This window comes from Xiphophorus couchianus, chromosome 23, assembly GCF_001444195.1.
Source record: "Xiphophorus couchianus chromosome 23, X_couchianus-1.0, whole genome shotgun sequence".
NCBI lineage: Eukaryota > Metazoa > Chordata > Actinopteri > Cyprinodontiformes > Poeciliidae > Xiphophorus > Xiphophorus couchianus.
This window is the reverse complement of record NC_040250.1, coordinates 3,001,555-3,019,311: the sequence shown is the minus strand read 5'-3', so window position 1 is coordinate 3,019,311 and position 17,757 is coordinate 3,001,555. Positions and strand designations below refer to the sequence as shown.

Here is a 17,757-nt window from a genome sequence, read left to right as displayed (position 1 = left end):
GCTTTTAGGTGCAAGGCCATGTCTGAAGTTGAAGATAGAATTTATCACCTTTGTATGGGGTTTCTTTCTTTTTTTTTGGCATGTGTTCAAATAAAATGTATTATTCCATTTTGACTCACCAGTAAAAGACTTTGAAATAGTCATTAAACCACCAAAAATCTTTATAAAAAGAACAATCTGAGCTACTGTAGCAAAAATCATTATCAAACAAAGGTAGTTTTCTCTGCAAATGAATGTTAAATTCAAGTTTGTTAAAGAAACACAAATCATTTCAGTGGTGCTTTTGTATCTACAAATTTTCTTTGTACCTTTAGTGGATGGTTTAGATTGAATTTCTTGCATTATTTATGCATGTGACTGACTGGTGAAATAAACCTTTCACTGCTGATAGTGCTTTTCTATCAAGCAGCCTGTGAATTTTAGAAATTACATTCATCTGAAAATAGAAGCTTAGATCCAGGGTTTTTCATCTATTCTGGCAGATGCATAAATACATCAAACATAAATGGATTCATTTTCTGCCATTGTGTGTTCTCTCTAGGTTTTATGGGACACAGCAGCTATCCGGGTCCATGTGTGCATAAATACTGTGGCTTGGGACGCCATTGTGTGATCAACCATGAGACTGACCAAGGGGAGTGCAGGTGTTTGGATCATTGCAAACCACACTACAAACCAGTGTGTGGTTCAGATGGAAAGCTGTACCAGAACCACTGCGAGCTCCACCGGGCCTCCTGTCTCAGAGGACACAGGATTACCATCATGCACAGCGAGGAGTGCTTCTACAAAGGTAAGTGATTGTGTGACCTTCCTTTGGTGATGGATCGTTTAGTTGAGCTTTTATTGAAAGGGCATTGAAATTGGCTCTGTAAAATTATGGATGTATATTTTGTTGAGTTTATGGTGATAAAAAGACAATACATCTGAAGTGTTTTTTTGTTTTGTGTTGGGTTTTTTTTTATTGCGTTGGACCCCTGCCTATTTCTGGTTCACTATTCATAGAATTTTCTGTGGAAAATAAAATTTTCCTACTAATGAATTTATTTGTACATTATGTCTAAAATGCTTGACAGAAAATGCAGGTTTGTGAAATTAAAATACTAGGCACAATGCTAATTGGTCATTGGCTGGCGTAAGCTAAGCAGCCAATCAACCTTGATGGTGATTTACCCCGAACAGTTAAGGAAGAGTGTAGATGTTAGATTCTGTGGTAGTAAGAAGGTTTACACTTTGCATATTGGTGCATATTAAGGTATATTTAGTGTTTGAACCATTAAAAGAGGCATCTATAAACATTTTAATAGAAGGTCACAAGTATTTGTGGATTTTAGGTATTTATGGGCGGCTGTGGTCCTTGTGGTCCCGTGAATACATGTTAAATAATAAATACTCCCTAGAGTCAGGTACTGAACCACAGACCAGCATCACATTAATGTGAGGAAAGTTGTGGATCATTGTAGCAGTTCAGAGCTTGTTCTAGCCATTTTGATGCCCTAGACAAGATTAAGGTCAACCCCACCCACCTACAGCCCGAAATGTCCATGGACGTGTGCGCTATGTATTATTTGCTGTAGAAAACTTGAGTAAATATTGATGATTGCAGTCCTTACTCCCTGTGTAAACTGTATTTGTCCTCATTTACAAAATTGCATTTAGATGAAAATTACAATCTGTGTGGAGGGCAAATATTTCTCTGTGCATCTGCGCTGGACAAATGTTGCTGTCATTACTGAACACTACAAGCAAAACATGTAGCTTCAGGAGACATACTCCTTAATACCTTTAGCATAGTACCTTAGTAGGGATTATAGATTTATAAAATAAAATCTACATTTACAGTGACATTATTAGGGTACTTTGCTTTATTTCAACGTATCTAGCCAAAGCAAAGCTGACCCTCTACATATAACAGCAAGACAAGTTTTACTAGGTACATGACAGAGCGTCATTCTGTTTAATTAGGTTATTTACATATTTTAAAGCAACACAGTGCTGATTTTGCATTCACATTTAAAGTACTTTCTTACTGAGAATATTGTCAACCAAAACCGTCATCATCTTGTGAGTTTTATTGCATCTTTGGTAATCACAGTAAAAGCACATCAGAACTTGTTTGGCGTATCAGCAACAAAGAGGACACGGCAGTACCCAGACTGTGATTTACTGGCAAAACAACGCTCCTTTTAACACAGCATAGATGTTGCAACATTGAGAATAAAGCACACAATCTGAAAATAGCAGCTCTTTTTGAAATGCACAACTCTGTTTAAAAGTAGGGGCAGGGCCATAGTTCTACATTGTTCATATTTCCCTAGAGAAGCCTGAATGTGCTACACCACTGTTTGTGTATAAACACTGCAATTATTCCAAGTCCCATGAAATGAGGCTCTTCTCCATTCTTGTGATCCAAGACATCATTGAAATAAGAGCTCCTGACATTGCTGTTCCATTCTGGGCAAAGAGAAAAGCAACAAAACGCTCACAGACAGCAAATGCATAATGTAGCAAGTCTTTTTCAGTTTTCCTGTTTACTTGTTAACTTTGAAAAGTAAATTTATAGAAGATGGGGAGAGAGGCTGTCTTAGATCTATATATTGTCTCACATGGAACCTTCTATGGTTGCCACAACAAAGCAACACATCAAACTAAAAAAACATTTGCACAAAATCCTTTGTTTAGACATAAAAGCTGTCAGTACAATTTAGAAAATAATAAATTCCCACCACAATAAACGATCTAGAAGGTGCCACATGAGACGGCATACATTAAGGGTGTAAAAAAAATCCAATGCAAGTAAAGCTAGTGTTAACAATCAAAGCCAGTGAGTCATCTCAATCACAGAAAAAGGCTTGGAGATCAATGATACCCTGGTGAGTGATAGTTGTAATCAGCTTTTCTCCTGCACCTTGTCCTGTCAGACTCCCTCTTCCCTCCTTTTCTACACCCGGTATTCAAGATGCAGAATGGGATATTTGACCAATGTCAGGCAATCAATATTAGATCAACGGGAGCCAAAGGAGGACTAAAAGATACACAACTTCTTTTTTTCTCCATTTCATTCCTTGCTCAGTCTCGCCAGGTTTTCTTTTCGCTGTGACTGATATGTAATCAATTATTCAATGGAGGAGCACTCAAGGGAGAGAACAGTTTTATCCCCCTTTGGTTGATTTGAAATCTCTGCTGTAGGCTTCGAGTTTAAAAGTGTAAAAATAAATAAAACTATGATTACCATATTTTTCTAAAAGCTTAGAGCTTTACACAGGGGAACAAAGATTTTCTCAAAATCACACAGCTGCTGAAATGTTTAGCTACAAAAGGACCTATGTAAGTCAAAAGGAATGAATAATTGAGCAACAGTAATAGTAACCTAAACAATAAAATTACTAAGTAAAATAAAGGCCATTCATTTTCCTTTGGTGCTGATTGGCTGAACCCTGTAGAGTGGAGAAAAGGAAGAATACAGATCTCATCTTCTGCAGTAGTCCTAAGGTGGTTTCTGCTGTGTGGATTAGTGCATTTTGAGGTACATTTACTGTTGGGCAGTTTTAAGTGTTTTTAGAAGGGGTCTCAAGTATTTGTAGATTTTACCTATTTATGGGCAGCTGCGGTCCCTTACCCCTGCCACAGCTGCCACCTCTGTGTTCTGGTCAGACGGTAAATACTCCCTAGAATCATTTACTGACCACAAAGCATTTCACAGTAATATTGAGGAAAGTGATATTTCCAGGATATCACCTTCAAATGCAACTGGTTTGTCTAAAAAAGATCCTTTAGTAAAGTTGTTCAGGTAGTGCTGCGTTTAAAGCTGAAGACGAACCATGATTATAATGATTATAATAGTAATTTTGCACCAAAGCGATGGATTGATAATCTAGAGCAATACATAAAGTCAACCGTTGTGTAGAATCTTTAACTCCTTAGAAGTTACTATTTCCTGTTGTAAAAATCACTGCATAATGACATAACTTAAGTTGCATAGTTGGCCATATCCATATTAATTATAGTGGATGCTGTAGCAAAAAGGGAGAGAAAGACGTAAAAGGACAGTGTGTTTAGAACTACAACAAAACGTTTCTCTATCTATTCTTAATTTAATTTAATTTTTTCAGTGTCACAATTTCAAACTTTCTTCTTAATCCAGGATATATACCTGCAAACGAGACATTAAAGTAGAGGTAAAGTTTGGTTTTTCTCTTCATGATCCAACTAGAAGCCTTGTCATAGTAAAACATTTTCACCCAGCATCCTCATTTTACAATCCATATTAACAATCTCTAAAGAACTCAAAACGGTGTGTTTCATACCGAGGAACTGAAATCTCCTTCTGTATGTGGCTGACAGGGACTGCTGCACATCCGATAGTCCGGTAAACTCAGTTTGATTGAGGTCCAAAATAGCAACATTTGTTACATTTTCAGACACTACAGTTTGCTGTCATACTGCACTGTGTCAAATCTCGGTGGTCTCTGGTCTTTGCCTTTGGAGTCTGTCTTCGGTCTGCTTGGCATTCAGATATGCGTTAAAATCACACCAGAGTTCACTGAGACCCTGGTTTGTAGGCAGACTAAAGTTTGCTTTTTTGTTCCGCATCAAAGTTTGATTGGACAATAACACCCCCCTAAATGAACCAGTCTTTCTTGGACACAAACTAGAGTTGGATTAAAGTGAACTAAACAGGACTGGTGTGAATTCACCTTAAATATTGCACCAAAGTTAACAAGTTGGACACACTATAGTCCTGTTTTGCCATATTCCTATCCCTTAGAATTGTTTCCCCTTTAGATTCACCTTTAAAGTGTGTTGTTTTACCATTCTCACTTTCAGTTAGAGTGAACTCTTATTCAGCAGAGAGAATATTAAATTTAATTGGTGACAATAAATGTTGTGCTTTCACTGCTGCCTCGAGAACCGTGCAGACTGCTAAGCTTCAAGTAGCAACTACACTTCTCTCATTTTCTGGTTTTAAAGTGTGTCCAAGCTAGTGTTGTCCAAGCATTCCACTCTCCAATTTTGTTCACATCTTTTGTGGCAGACATAACATGAAATTTAGAGTAAGGTGACAGCAGGTACTGGGAGTTGAGTACAGTGGTCTACTCTGATATGACCATTCACAAACATGGTGACTGGGATATTCTTAATTTAAAGTGCATTTTAAATGACTATATGCCTATCTTGACCAAATGTCAGAGCCTCTGTTTGTCGTGTAGACATGCACAGATAAACCCCCCCAAAAAAACAACTTGTATATATCACACATTCATTTGAAATAAGAGTTTTTACTTCCTTATAATTAGAGTGACTGGCAGCTACACACCTCCTGGCCCTCAGCAGCACCCAACGTTAACACAGCATAACGGTCTTGTAGTGACTGGGTTATAAATTATGAAGCACGTTGTTTGACAGCCCCGGTCCTGCTCTGAATATACAGTATTCTTTGTCCAGCATACCTGATCCGAATGACATTATGTCATTGATTTCAGTAGAGTCCTTTTAATGAACCAACAATCTAAAGACATTGTAATGTTATCATGTCATGTTAGTTTTTGTCTTGATGAACTGAGGTACTTTCTATGAACTGATACCTTTTGTGACAGCTGCAAAAGGACCATTGTGTGTTAAAGCAGCTTTAAACTGATTGAGTTTTACAACCACAGGCTGTTTTTAAATGAACTGTCAGCCCCAGATGGATGACCTGCTCCTCTAATGCTCTGCTGACTGCCACAATTCTATCCATATTTCCTGTAAGTTGACTAAACAAAAGCCGCAGTAGCATATTATCACTCACTAATATTTTGTGATCTCTTTTCACTAAGGTACAGTCCTAATACAACAGTAAATTTAATTGGTTGAATTCATACTTTTTAAAAAAAAATCTATTTAGATAAGAAAAATCTCTTCAGTTTTCTACAAAGTTGTGTGTTTAAGAAAGAAGAATGTGGATTGTAATATTCGAGGAATAACATTGCTACTTTAGACAAATTTACTTTTAATTTCAATAGACTTATTTGATGTTTGTTTTATGGTTTAAGATATTCTGTTATAAAATAGTTACGCATTTGTAAAACTATAATGTCTTGGAAAAGTATTCCAGCCCCTTGAATCTTAAGTTTACTGACAACCACAAACTTCAATATGCTGTTTGGGGGATTTTAATGGATGGATAAAAAAAAATTAACTTCTGGAAGTGGAAGAAAATGAAAAGTTTTGAACATTTTGTTATATATAGATTGAAATTAAGAAGTGTAAGTTGTTTGGGAAGATGTCTACTAGTTTAGCACATCTAAGAGAATTTTTTTTTTACCCATTTTTGCAAAAATATCTCGAACTTAGTCAAATTGGATAGAGTGTCTGTCAGCAGGTCTTGTGGATTTTCAATTTGATTTAGATGTGGAATTTGACTAGGTCATTTGAACAGATGAAAATGCTGCATATTTATTCTCAATGTTCTTCTGGAAGTTTAACTTATCCTGCAGCCTCTAGTTGTCTTTTGTCCCGGACAGACTTTCCCAAGATTGCGATATGTAACTCCTCCCATCTTCTATCTGTCCAGCTTCCCTGTCCACGCTGAAGGAAAACTTCCCCTTAACATGATGATTTCTCTACAGCATGTACATTTGACAGCATCTGCCAAATGTAGCATTCGCTGAGCTTTTTTGTGGGATTTGTAGGTAGAAAAGTTGAGATATTGTTTTATGACCTAATCCTTCTTTAAACCTTTCCACAACTTTAGACAACTTTGTCTGCTGTGTTCCTGTTCTTCATGAGTGATACTGCTTTCCAACAAAACAAAAGGACATTATACATCAGCAGGTATATGTCAAAAAAATATGGTCTGCCCACACATCCATACAAATAATTCAAATGGTTGAAGGTCCATTTGAATTAAACACTAGGCTAGTGTTTAATTAATGTGGGTTCTCTGTTATGATGCTGTTTTGATTTGATATTATCTTAAGATATCTTTTTGTAGAGAAGAACTGGCTTCATGTAGTATCCCAGAAATGCTGAGACAAAAAGTTAGTTGATGAGCATTAATTGACAAGATCCACCCTCACACTGTGCATTCCCCTTGATGCTCTCACTGAACTGTGCTTATTTTCAGAATATATTGCACAATGGTGGACTCCTGTAGATAAGTTACATACAAATCAAATTTTTTCACCAAAATCTATTTTGTTATACACAAGTAAAGAGAGATGAACATAAAAACACTACTCGGTTTGGTAAATATTCTGGAAAACAGTTTTTCTATTTTTGCTTTACAACTTTGCTCTACTTAGTGTTGGTCTATCACATGAAATCCCCCTAAAATTAACTCTTAATTTGTGGTTGTAATGTGATGTAAATGTGAAAAATTATAAATATGGAGATTATTCTGCAAGACACCATCGGGAAAAAGACGCATTGCTCCTTGATTCAGAGAAGCTATGAAATGTTGTCGATATTTACCATATTCATGACTTAATGAGACAACATATCATCAGCAGACATGCAGAGGGCATGTCTTGATCAATGAAGTAATTCTGCCTCGTATTAATTTAAGAGACGGACGATTAGTCCCCCGAGCAAGTTCAATCTTGGAGTCATTGACTGATTGCTTTAGAAGTGACATCCGTATGGAAAGAAGCTGAATCACTATCGGCTTTGGTCCCAGCTGGATGATTTAAATTTTTTTAACATGGAAATGGACAGGCCTTATCATCCAGACCCTCACGGTGACGCTTATCTGCTGAGGAAGACAGGATAAAAAATGACAGCCATGTGTTGACTGAAGTTTCTCATTAGCACTGGGGAAAGGATCTGACCCCCATTTTCCTCCTGCACAGCATGGTAACTTAAACAGGATCAGATCTGATTGAATACTAAGTGGTGCACAAAAGCCTGACCGATCTGCAAAGGGCAATATGCACATGATAGTGAATATTATATATATACAGTGCTGCTTGAAAGTTTGTGAACCACCTGTCATTATTTTCTAAAGAAAAATTATAATAATCATGTGAAATGAACATCCAAATCTCAAATTCCAAATAAGGGAAACAAAGAACAAAGGATACATGTTTTCATTATTTATTCAACAAAAGTATTTTATCTGTCAAAAAAATGAAAATCTGCCAAGTGCAAAAGTATGTGAACTCTTTCAGTTAGTACCTTGTAGCTCCTCCTTTTGCAGCCATTACTTCAACTAAACGTCTTCTGTAACCACAAACGAGTGTCTCACATCTGCTATTTGGGATTTCTGTCCACTCGTCCTTGCAGAACTCTGGCAGTTGAGTGAGGTTGGAGGGACATCTGGCATGTACTGTCCGTTTCAGATCTTGGCACAGCATTTCTATGGGATTAAGATCTGGACTTTGACTGGGCCAATCCAGAGTGTGAATCTCCTTTCTCTTAAGCCAATCTTTGGTACTTTTGCTGGAATGCTTTGGGTCATTGTCTTGTTGCATAATCCATTTCCATCCCAGCATCAACTCCCTGACTGATGGCAGGAGATTCTGGTCAAGAATTTGTTGATAGTCCTGGGAATTGATGGTTCCCTGGATTATATGGAGTCGTCCAGGTCCGGAGGCAGAAAAGCAGGCCCAGACTTTCACATTCCCACCACCATGCTTCACTGTTGGGAGGACGTTCTTTTCTTTAAATGCAGTGTTTACTTTTCTCCAAACATGGTGCCTGTGATTGTGGCCAAATAATTCAATTTTGCACTCATCCATCCAGAGAATGGACTTCCAGAAAGCCTCTGCTCTCTGGCAAAGTTTAAATGGGTGGCTTTGTTCTTTTTTGAAAGCAGAGGCTTCCTTCTAGCAACTCTCCCATTAATGCCATGTCTATTGATATTTTGCCTGATTGTAGACGCATGTACATTTATCCCAGATGCTGACAGAGAGGTCTGCAACTCTCTGGAGGTGATGCGTGGGTTGGCCTTTACCTGCATTATTATTTTTCTGGTGCTTCTTTGTGTGAGTTTTGACGGCCGTCCACTTCTGGGCAGAGTTGCGGTGATGCCTAGTGCCCTCCACTTGTAAGTGATTTGTCTCACAGTGGATGGATGAAGCTGGAATCTTTTGGAGATGGTCTTATAGCTTTCCCCAGACTGATGGGCTGTTACTACCTTCTTTCTGATGTCCTCAGATGTCTCCTTTCCTCTCGGCATTGTTGATCTGGTCTTTATGCCTTGACACAACAGTGGTTTGGTTGGTTTCCTCTCCCATTTAACCTGTGCACCTCAAAACGTTTCCCAAGGATGTCTCATTTGATTGGTCTGCTTAGTTGATTGCTTGAGCACTCACATGTGTTTCACCCGAGTCTTTTACCGGATTGTCTTTACCAGTGCAGCTGTGGTTCATTTACTTTTGCAGATGCTCTGATTCCATGTTTCATTTAGTCTGCTTGCAATTCATACATTTCCCTCAAAACAAGCAAATGGAATCGATGAACATAAACCTGACATTTCATATACAAAAACTGGTAATGAGAAAATAAGAAAATCATGGTTAAAAATAAGAAAAATCTAAACTACTCAACTAGTTCACAAACTTTCAAGCAGCACTGTATATTTGTATCCTGGAATCACTGTGGAGCAAAGGCGAGTAGAGCTAAGATTAAAACAAAAAAGCAGCTGCATTCAGTGCATTCTACATAATGCATTACCATGGAGAGCATACATTTCGAAAATCAGACGGCTCCTAATAAATATATTTTATCACTGTCTCTAGATTTATTATTTATTGTTTTTTGGCATTGCATCATATACTTATGTTGCAGCAGATCATTCATTGGTTTTTGTTTCTCTATATTGCATCATATCTGTATGAAGTGTATATAGAATATAACTCCTTTATTCCAAATGGAGTATGCTTAAATATATGCATATAGAAGTATATTCAAGTTTATCATTTACAAGTTCAAAGTATCTATAGTGTACAGTTTTAATTAGGTAAATATACTTAATTAAAATTGGCCATAAGGTGCTTAAATTGATCTCCAACTCCATTTGAAAATCAAATTAGAAAGAGTTCAAAACTTTTCTAGCTACTGAGAAACAATTTGCTGCATCTACAGATCCTCAAGAATCACTCTACTGTGTCTTGCCTTGTAAATGGCCTCAATGGACAACAAGCCAGGCCCCTCTTCTAAGCTGCACTATGTCTAACCATGAGTCAGTTATGTGGAGAATCATTTTAGGAAAACATGCATGAGTTTCCATATAAAGAGACCTTTTTTGTCTCTTGAGACTGTAGATTTGTTGCCTTCTTCAATTATCTGAGGCTGTCTTTATTCCAGAAACATCCATCCATTTTCTAACACTTATCCGGGGTCAGGTCGCGGGGTAGCAGCTTAATAAGGGAGGCCCAGACTTCCCTTTCCCCAGCCACTTGTTCCAGCTCTTCTGGGGGAAACGTATTGAGTAATTTTTGATTTCATTCAAACTACTTTAACATTTTTGGAATTCCAAGTCACAAACCATCTAAGCTAAAATATATCAATTGCAGAAATTAAAATCATCACTCTGTTTGGTCAAAATAACAATTTCCTCTTTAATCCATGAGCGTGGTTCAAATAACTTTTTTTGCATAAAATAAGCAAAGTCAATATGTATTTAATTTTAATTGGTTTTTTTCCAGTTGAATTTACTTTTTTTTTCTTCTAATAACGATAAACATGATACATGTTGGATGATGTTAAACGTGATCTTGGACCTCTATAATAAGCCACTTTTTAAAATCCTGTGTTTGAAGTCCAGATCAATATGACTCCAGCTTAGGGAAGAAAATGAATTGAGGTGTGTAAGGAAATCAAAGAACTGGCAGTTGCAGTAATATGATCAGGCAGGCAGACAGACAGACGGAGATGGTTAATCCTTTCTGAGCGAAGAGTGAAGAAAAATCTTACTTCAAATCATCATCGAGATAGAAAATCAGTTCAACATTTTGCATTGATGAGTATATGGTCTTCCATTCAACTAAAAACCTTAATCTTTTAGATATGCATTTCAAATAAATGATATGAAGCTGCTTTTCCTATTTTCACCCAAAACTACACATTTGCTTTAAATTGAGTCGAGCTAGATAGATTAATTATTTTTTACCATGAATAGTGGAAATATAAGATTTTAAGTCAAATGTTTTAAAGTCGTCAGAGCTCTCATTCAATAGCTGACCAGCATTTTTGCATAATTCTACTGGTATTTGGATGATTTATTTCTGAGGATGATAAAGTCCTTGAGGCAGAGAGACTCCTTGATGTCACTCTAAACTTCTGCTTCCTCAGATTTTCTCTCATATTCACTTCTAGACTCTGACTTCATATATAGACTATATTTTACCTTTGCTCAACAACTAAAAATAGATATTTAAGTCTGTTTTCTTTTAAACACACGTTACATTTTAATTAATCAGAGTACAGCATGTTTATATTGAATACTTTGCAATAAACCAAGAATAAAGCATGCAGCCTTGGCTGAACATTAGTGATTACACTGTCTCTATGAAAGTAGGTTCTTCTTGAAATGTCGGGCTTTTGTTTTTAACTGCTTCCCTGGCGTTCTCAGTCGAACAAACTCTTTGTAGATCACTCCCCTGAGCCCAAGCAAGAAAAACATGCTCATGAAGCATCATAGTCTTTTGTCCTCCAGAGACTCTCTATCTTAACGATGTGTCTTTGCATTTCCCACCGGAGAGTCACTCCAGTGAACTCAGCCTGTACACAGTAAGGGGAATTATAACCTCCTGTGTGTTCTTGCCTTCTTTTAATGACTCTTGTGGTGCCATTAATGCTGCAACCCCTGCACGAGCCCTGGCACTGTCATCGACAGCAGAGCCAGAGAACAAGCCCCTCATTAAAATCCAGACCTGTGAATCATTAAGTTTGCAAGGACGTCCAAGCCATTGTCTGCTACAAGGTCTCGGTGCTGTTGACTTTGAAGTTGGCTTGTGTACTTTGTGATGTATTTTGCAGCTAAAGCAGACATGATGGTCTGTTTTTATGTTTTTTCTTCACAAGTAAAAAGCTTGCATGATGAAGGAAGTGATTTTGTCATGCAAAACAGGGCTGCTTTTTTGTTGTTACAGCTTTTCATCTGGTACTTGCCACAATAAGCTGCAACACCTTTTTTAATGACCACACTTTTTGCTTACTTGTCAGTGGGAGGTCAATTTCAACTGTGTGAACTATATCAGCTTTTAAGACCTTTATTTCCCAACATTTTTTTAAAAAATAGGTTCCATAGTTGCACTTTATTTCAATCTCATTTCCTAGATGAAAAAGAATTTTTTGGAGAAGGAAGCTGTGGTTCATTTCACAGAGAAGAGGTGTGGTGAGCCCAATTTATCCACATTTGGCCAAAGACAAGTGGTAATTTGGAACTTGCCTCTAGACAAAGCTATTTGCTAGAGCCAAACCTGTTTTCAGGCTCTGATACAAATTACCCAGGAAGAAACTATCCTTAACCACAAGTTTTGAAAGAACATGAAGGTGGTGAATTGGTGTTCTTAACCTGTACTTTTCCAAGGCGATTTCATTTATGAGCCCAGCTGTCTCTTAAACCTAAATTCACTTCAGATGATGTCAATTCACAACAGATGCTTTCTCAAAAGAATCAAATGACTCCAAATCAAAATTAATTAATCAATTCATTTGGTTAAATCAACTTTTTTGAACTTCACATGATGTTATAATGTAATTCATTCAGCAAACGCATACCCAGAGCGTTGCTTAGACTTGTTTATGCATATTTGAGAAATCTTTGCATCAGAGCTTTCACTCATACAAAGCACCACCTATACAACATTTCGCTACCAAATTTAGTGTCTTTGTGCAATAACGGTAAAGTAAGTCTAAGTCTATTTACCCAAGGCTTCACCTTGGAGCTTGAGCCAAGTGCTTTTCCGTTGATCCAAACTACTAATAAGCAAGTAATGTAGTGTTAAACATTTTGAGTGGTCAGTTTTACTGGAAACAGTCCATTTACCAATTAATAAGCAAGTGCTTTTATTTGCCTATTCATATTGTTGCTGGCTCTAGCAAAGTGATCTCAATATGGAGTGTCCTAATTCTAATTAAGTCTTTTTCCATCTTCTCTCTTACCACCTAGAGATATGTGACTCCCTAAATGTGTGACTTATTGCCACTGCTTAACCCCATTTTCTCACCACAACAAGTCTGACAAAAACAACTTAATAAAAAATAACAATAGTTATATTTCTTTAGTACTACCAGCATCTCTGAAACAGTAAGGTTTAATTATTTCTGTTGAGACAATGTTCCCTCAGCAGCAGAACATGTATGCACAATTTAAGAGTAGCTGCAGTTGTTGTACCAAAGGTTACCATCTGCTTCATTTTCTTTGTTCCCAGCTATAACCTGTTTTAGAAGATTTATGCATGAACTGTTTCTGTTGCCAGACAACCAAAACAAATATAAGCTATTGAGCATAATGCAGCTCATTAAGGCTTCACATTAGGAATGTTTTAAAGTCATTTCACTGTTGCCACTTTGCTAAAGATTTTTGTTATAAGACCTGGACGACAGGAGTACTTACACCCTTCCACTCTCATTTAAAGTGATCTACCACATTTTTGTCAAAATATATGTAAATATATGTTTTGTTGATTTTAAATTAAGTTAGATTTGCAAAAACCTTCAGCACTACTTTGACTTTTGTGCACAGTTGCTGACCTCTATCTATAGCAATAGTTATGAATTAAAGCACACATTGCCTCAGCAGTGGTTTGTTCTTATCGTGTCTATTGTTTTTGTGTTTAGCTGAACTCTTGTAAACAGGGATGTCTGGCCTCGGAGCTTCGTGTGAATTCTAAGAGCAAACCTTTCTGCCTCAGCTTCACAAGGTCAGTTGACCGATCCAAACAGACTTGACTTGTCAGGAGGGAAATCTCCAATGATGCAAGAAAAAGGCATTTTGAACAGAAAATCACATATGTAGTTACGATGTAGTGCTTTCTGTTAATATCAAAGGATTAAATTCTCAATATAACGCAAGACTTGTAAACCGTTCACTCACATGCCAACTATTTACTTCAAGGGAGGGTGAAAAGTACAGTATGTCTTGAGAAACATCAAAAGATCTGTGCTCCTCAAAATGAAACCAGTTATTTGCTTTTAAGACACTTCTAAGCAACAAAACGAACAATTACTCCTACCTTAAAGTTTGTAGGAATAAAAGCTTTAATATAATACAATAAATACATTAATTAGGTATAACATCATGAACCACTGCCTGACGGTGTGTTTTGGTGACAATGCAGTTCTGACCCACATGTTGTGGTATCTGGGGGTTAATACATGAGCAGATCCTCATGTATTAACCCCCAGTCCTTGGGAGCTACTAGCCTGAAACTTTTAGATTCATCCCTTTTCCAAACCACCAAAGGCCTGTTAACAAGCTTTCCATTTGATTCAGGTGTGCTGGAGAAGGGTTGCATCCAAAAATGTCAGTGTAATAAGTACTGATGACTGAAGTTGGGCATGATTGCTTCAAGTTTTCTGGGTTGCTAGGTGTGGCCTCAATGGATTGATTTTTTTTGTTTGTTTGTTTGTGCAGTATATTCTGTAGATGCTCATCTGGATTCACATCTGGAAAATATTTCATTCCTGAACCATTATTGCTTTGCAGCAGGGCACATTATCCCCCTGCAAAAGGGCAAGTCCGGGAATACCATTTTCACCTTGACTGGTTTGCAGCACTATGTGTAGCATCCTGGGATGAACTGTTTATTCTGGCCTCTTTCTGTCAGAACCATCATTATCTTCTTTAATTTGAGCTACGGTTACTCATCCATTGTCCCACCTGGGGCCAACATTTGCTCCCCATGTGCATCAATGATTCTGTTGCCAGTTCACCTCTGCTCATTTTTTTGGACCACTTTTGGCCGGTAGTAACCCAGTCCAGCCTGGGAACAGGAGGTGCTCTGGCCCATCACAGTTTAAGCCCTTGTCAAACTTGCTTACACTGTTCATTGCCTGCTTCTACATTGAGATTTTATAACAAATTTTAATTTACTGGCAACCCACTAACAGCTGCCAAGGTGAAGAGAAGACTAGTGTTTTGATCTCCCTGTTTTGCCCGATTTGTGTATAAAACGTGGGATGCCACGTGGTAGAAAGTTATTTATTTCATGAATTTCACCCAATTCCACATTGTTACATTTTAGCGATGTCTCATTCTGAGCTTTTCATCTCACTGAAAGTGTTTGTCATAAAAGCTTTGTCACACTCACATCAAACATGAAGTATGGAAAAATAGCATTATAAAGAATCTAGATGCTAAGAGAGGAAAACATTTCCAAAACACTTTTGGCTTTTCTCACCTCAGTGAAAGTTAAAATTGTCCCATTAATGTTGAATGTGACAATTAATGTTTAACATTTCTTAAAAGTCATACAAGATCACTTTCATGATGATAATTGCTAAATACATACAATACATTTTTTTTAAAGATGAGAAATAAATGGTGCCATGACTCTCTTTGCCTCAATTTAATAGGATTTAATCAAAGGGTTTTATTGTCTGGAGATATGACACCGTCCATTCATATGTCCCTTTTTGAAGTGGGCAAAATAAATTTTTCATTGAAATTTGTCACAGAAGAAGCTTAAGAAACAGAACGTAGCTGTCCTAATTCAACCCTGGAAAATTACAGTAAAAAAGAGGTCATTCTTTTATAGATTTTCCTGTCTTCTTTTGCTCTGACATGGCCATCGGCTAATGATAGTCATATCAATGTGTACATGGCACCGTTTGCCTCCCTTATTAAAGTTGCATGAAGACAAATGCAGCGAAAAGCCAGTGCAGATATATGTCTCAGCCGTGGGGAATATCACAGGCTCATTTGTTGAAAAGTGAATTGGTAAGGGAAATAATGGCACAATGGTGTCACCGCACTGTTCGTTGTTTGAAGAAGAAAGCAAATCACACACCATTAAGGAGGGATGTATTAGAGCTGGAAAAAGAATAACAAATATTAAGATACAATGCAATATGGTGCTTGTAGAAGGTTAAATGAGTGTAAATCAAATGTAACAATCTGGACAAATGAAACTTTTGCTGTTTTTTGACATACCAAGAGAAGACAATTGTCTGTGCAGCGGTCCATAGGTTAAAAGAAGCAACATATGTTTTCTTTTTCTGTATAAATCACTGAACGGCTTAGCACCACAATACATCAAAGATCTGCTGTTGTTGTATCAACCTTCCAGACCTCTCAGGTCTTCTGATTCTGGTCTGCCCTGCATCCCCAGAACCAGAACCAAATGAGGAGAAGCAGCATTTAGCATCTATGCACCACAAATTTGGAGCAAACTTCCAGAAAACTGTAAAACAGCTGAAACACGTGACTTCGTTTAAATCTCAACTAAAAACCCACCTGTTTAGGATTGTATTTGAAATGTAATCAATTACAAATTTAATGATGGAACTTTACTTAATGTCATGTTTTGATTGTTGATTCTATGTTGAAATTGCACAAAAAATCCGTGAGGGACGATGGAGTCCCAGAGCGAAATTCCGTGAGAGGTGTACGGAGCCCAATGCCTGAAGAAAAACGGCGAGTGACTGAGGGTCACTGCGCTTAACACAAACCCTGTAAATTCTAGACACTAACAGGTACCATAGAATTGCACAAAAATCCGTGAGGGACAGTGGAGTCCCTGCTCGAAATTCCGTGAGAGGTGTACGGAGCCCAATGCCTGAAGAAAAACGGTGAGTGACTGAGGGTCACTGCGCTTAACACAAACCCTGTAAATTCTAGACACTAACAGGTACCATAGAATTGCACAAAAATCCGTGAGGGACAGTGGAGTCCCTGCTCGAAATTCCGTGAAAGAGGTGTATGGAGCCTTGTGCCAGAAGTCCATTAAAATGCTGTCTACATCGTTTTAAACTGTGTGATTGTGAGCGTGAGTGGGAACAAAAATAGCAACAAGTATTTTGTTCCATATAACACGGTAGGAGTGTAACAGGTAAACTTTTTATGGATGCAAACTCGACTAAAAACCCACCTGTTTAGGATTGCATTTGAAACGTGATCAATTACAAATTTATTGATGGAACCTGACTTAATGTCGTGTTTTGATTGTTGATTCTATGTTGTGTTTTTGTGTTTGATATGATGTAAAGCACTTTGAAATGCCTTGCTGCTGAAATGTGCTATACAAATAAAATTTGATTTGATTTGAATGTTAAAGTTACCTGAATCATTTTATAATTTACAGCACTGAGTTTTCCAAATAGGGGTAGACTTGAATCTGCTTGTCTGTCTGGGTGATGCATTCAATAGGAAACTGTGTGTAGCAAATTTCTTTATTGACCCGAGGATGGCACCAACATTCCTGGAATGATTAGCAAAATTAGTGCAGTGAGATGAAAGGGTAATCTGGGAACACTTTGGACATGATTTCTATAATGCAGGAATATAAGTAATGCACTAAATCTGTCTGACACACACTACATGAAGCAATAAAAAATGTGCACAATGCAGAGATAAAATTTCTCTCAATTTGCAAAAACTATTGGAAAATAATAATGTTGCAGACAATGTGGTAACATGACTAGCTATAAGGATCCAGTACAATAAAACAAGACCTTATTAAAAAGCTAATTTGATTGACAAATTTAATTCAAAAAGTGAAATTCATATTAAACTTAGTACAAACGGGAATATCCTTCCACTCTTTATTTCTGTCATTATTTTATGACTGCTTAGGGCTAATGAAAACTTACTGTGGTAATGCAGGTATGTCC

At 37.3% G+C, this 17,757-nt stretch overlaps 1 protein-coding gene across 2 annotated transcripts in view; it reads left to right on the top strand.

Annotated features, from left to right (window-relative positions):
- Window positions 1-17,757, top strand: part of fstl5 (follistatin-like 5) — a 189,020-nt gene that overhangs the window by 62,557 nt on the left and 108,706 nt on the right. For both annotated transcript variants that reach the window (XM_028009467.1, XM_028009466.1), the window contains exon 4: window positions 542-790. In XM_028009467.1, the coding sequence (XP_027865268.1) occupies window positions 542-790 (249 nt within the window). The remainder of the gene's footprint in view (window positions 1-541; window positions 791-17,757) is intronic.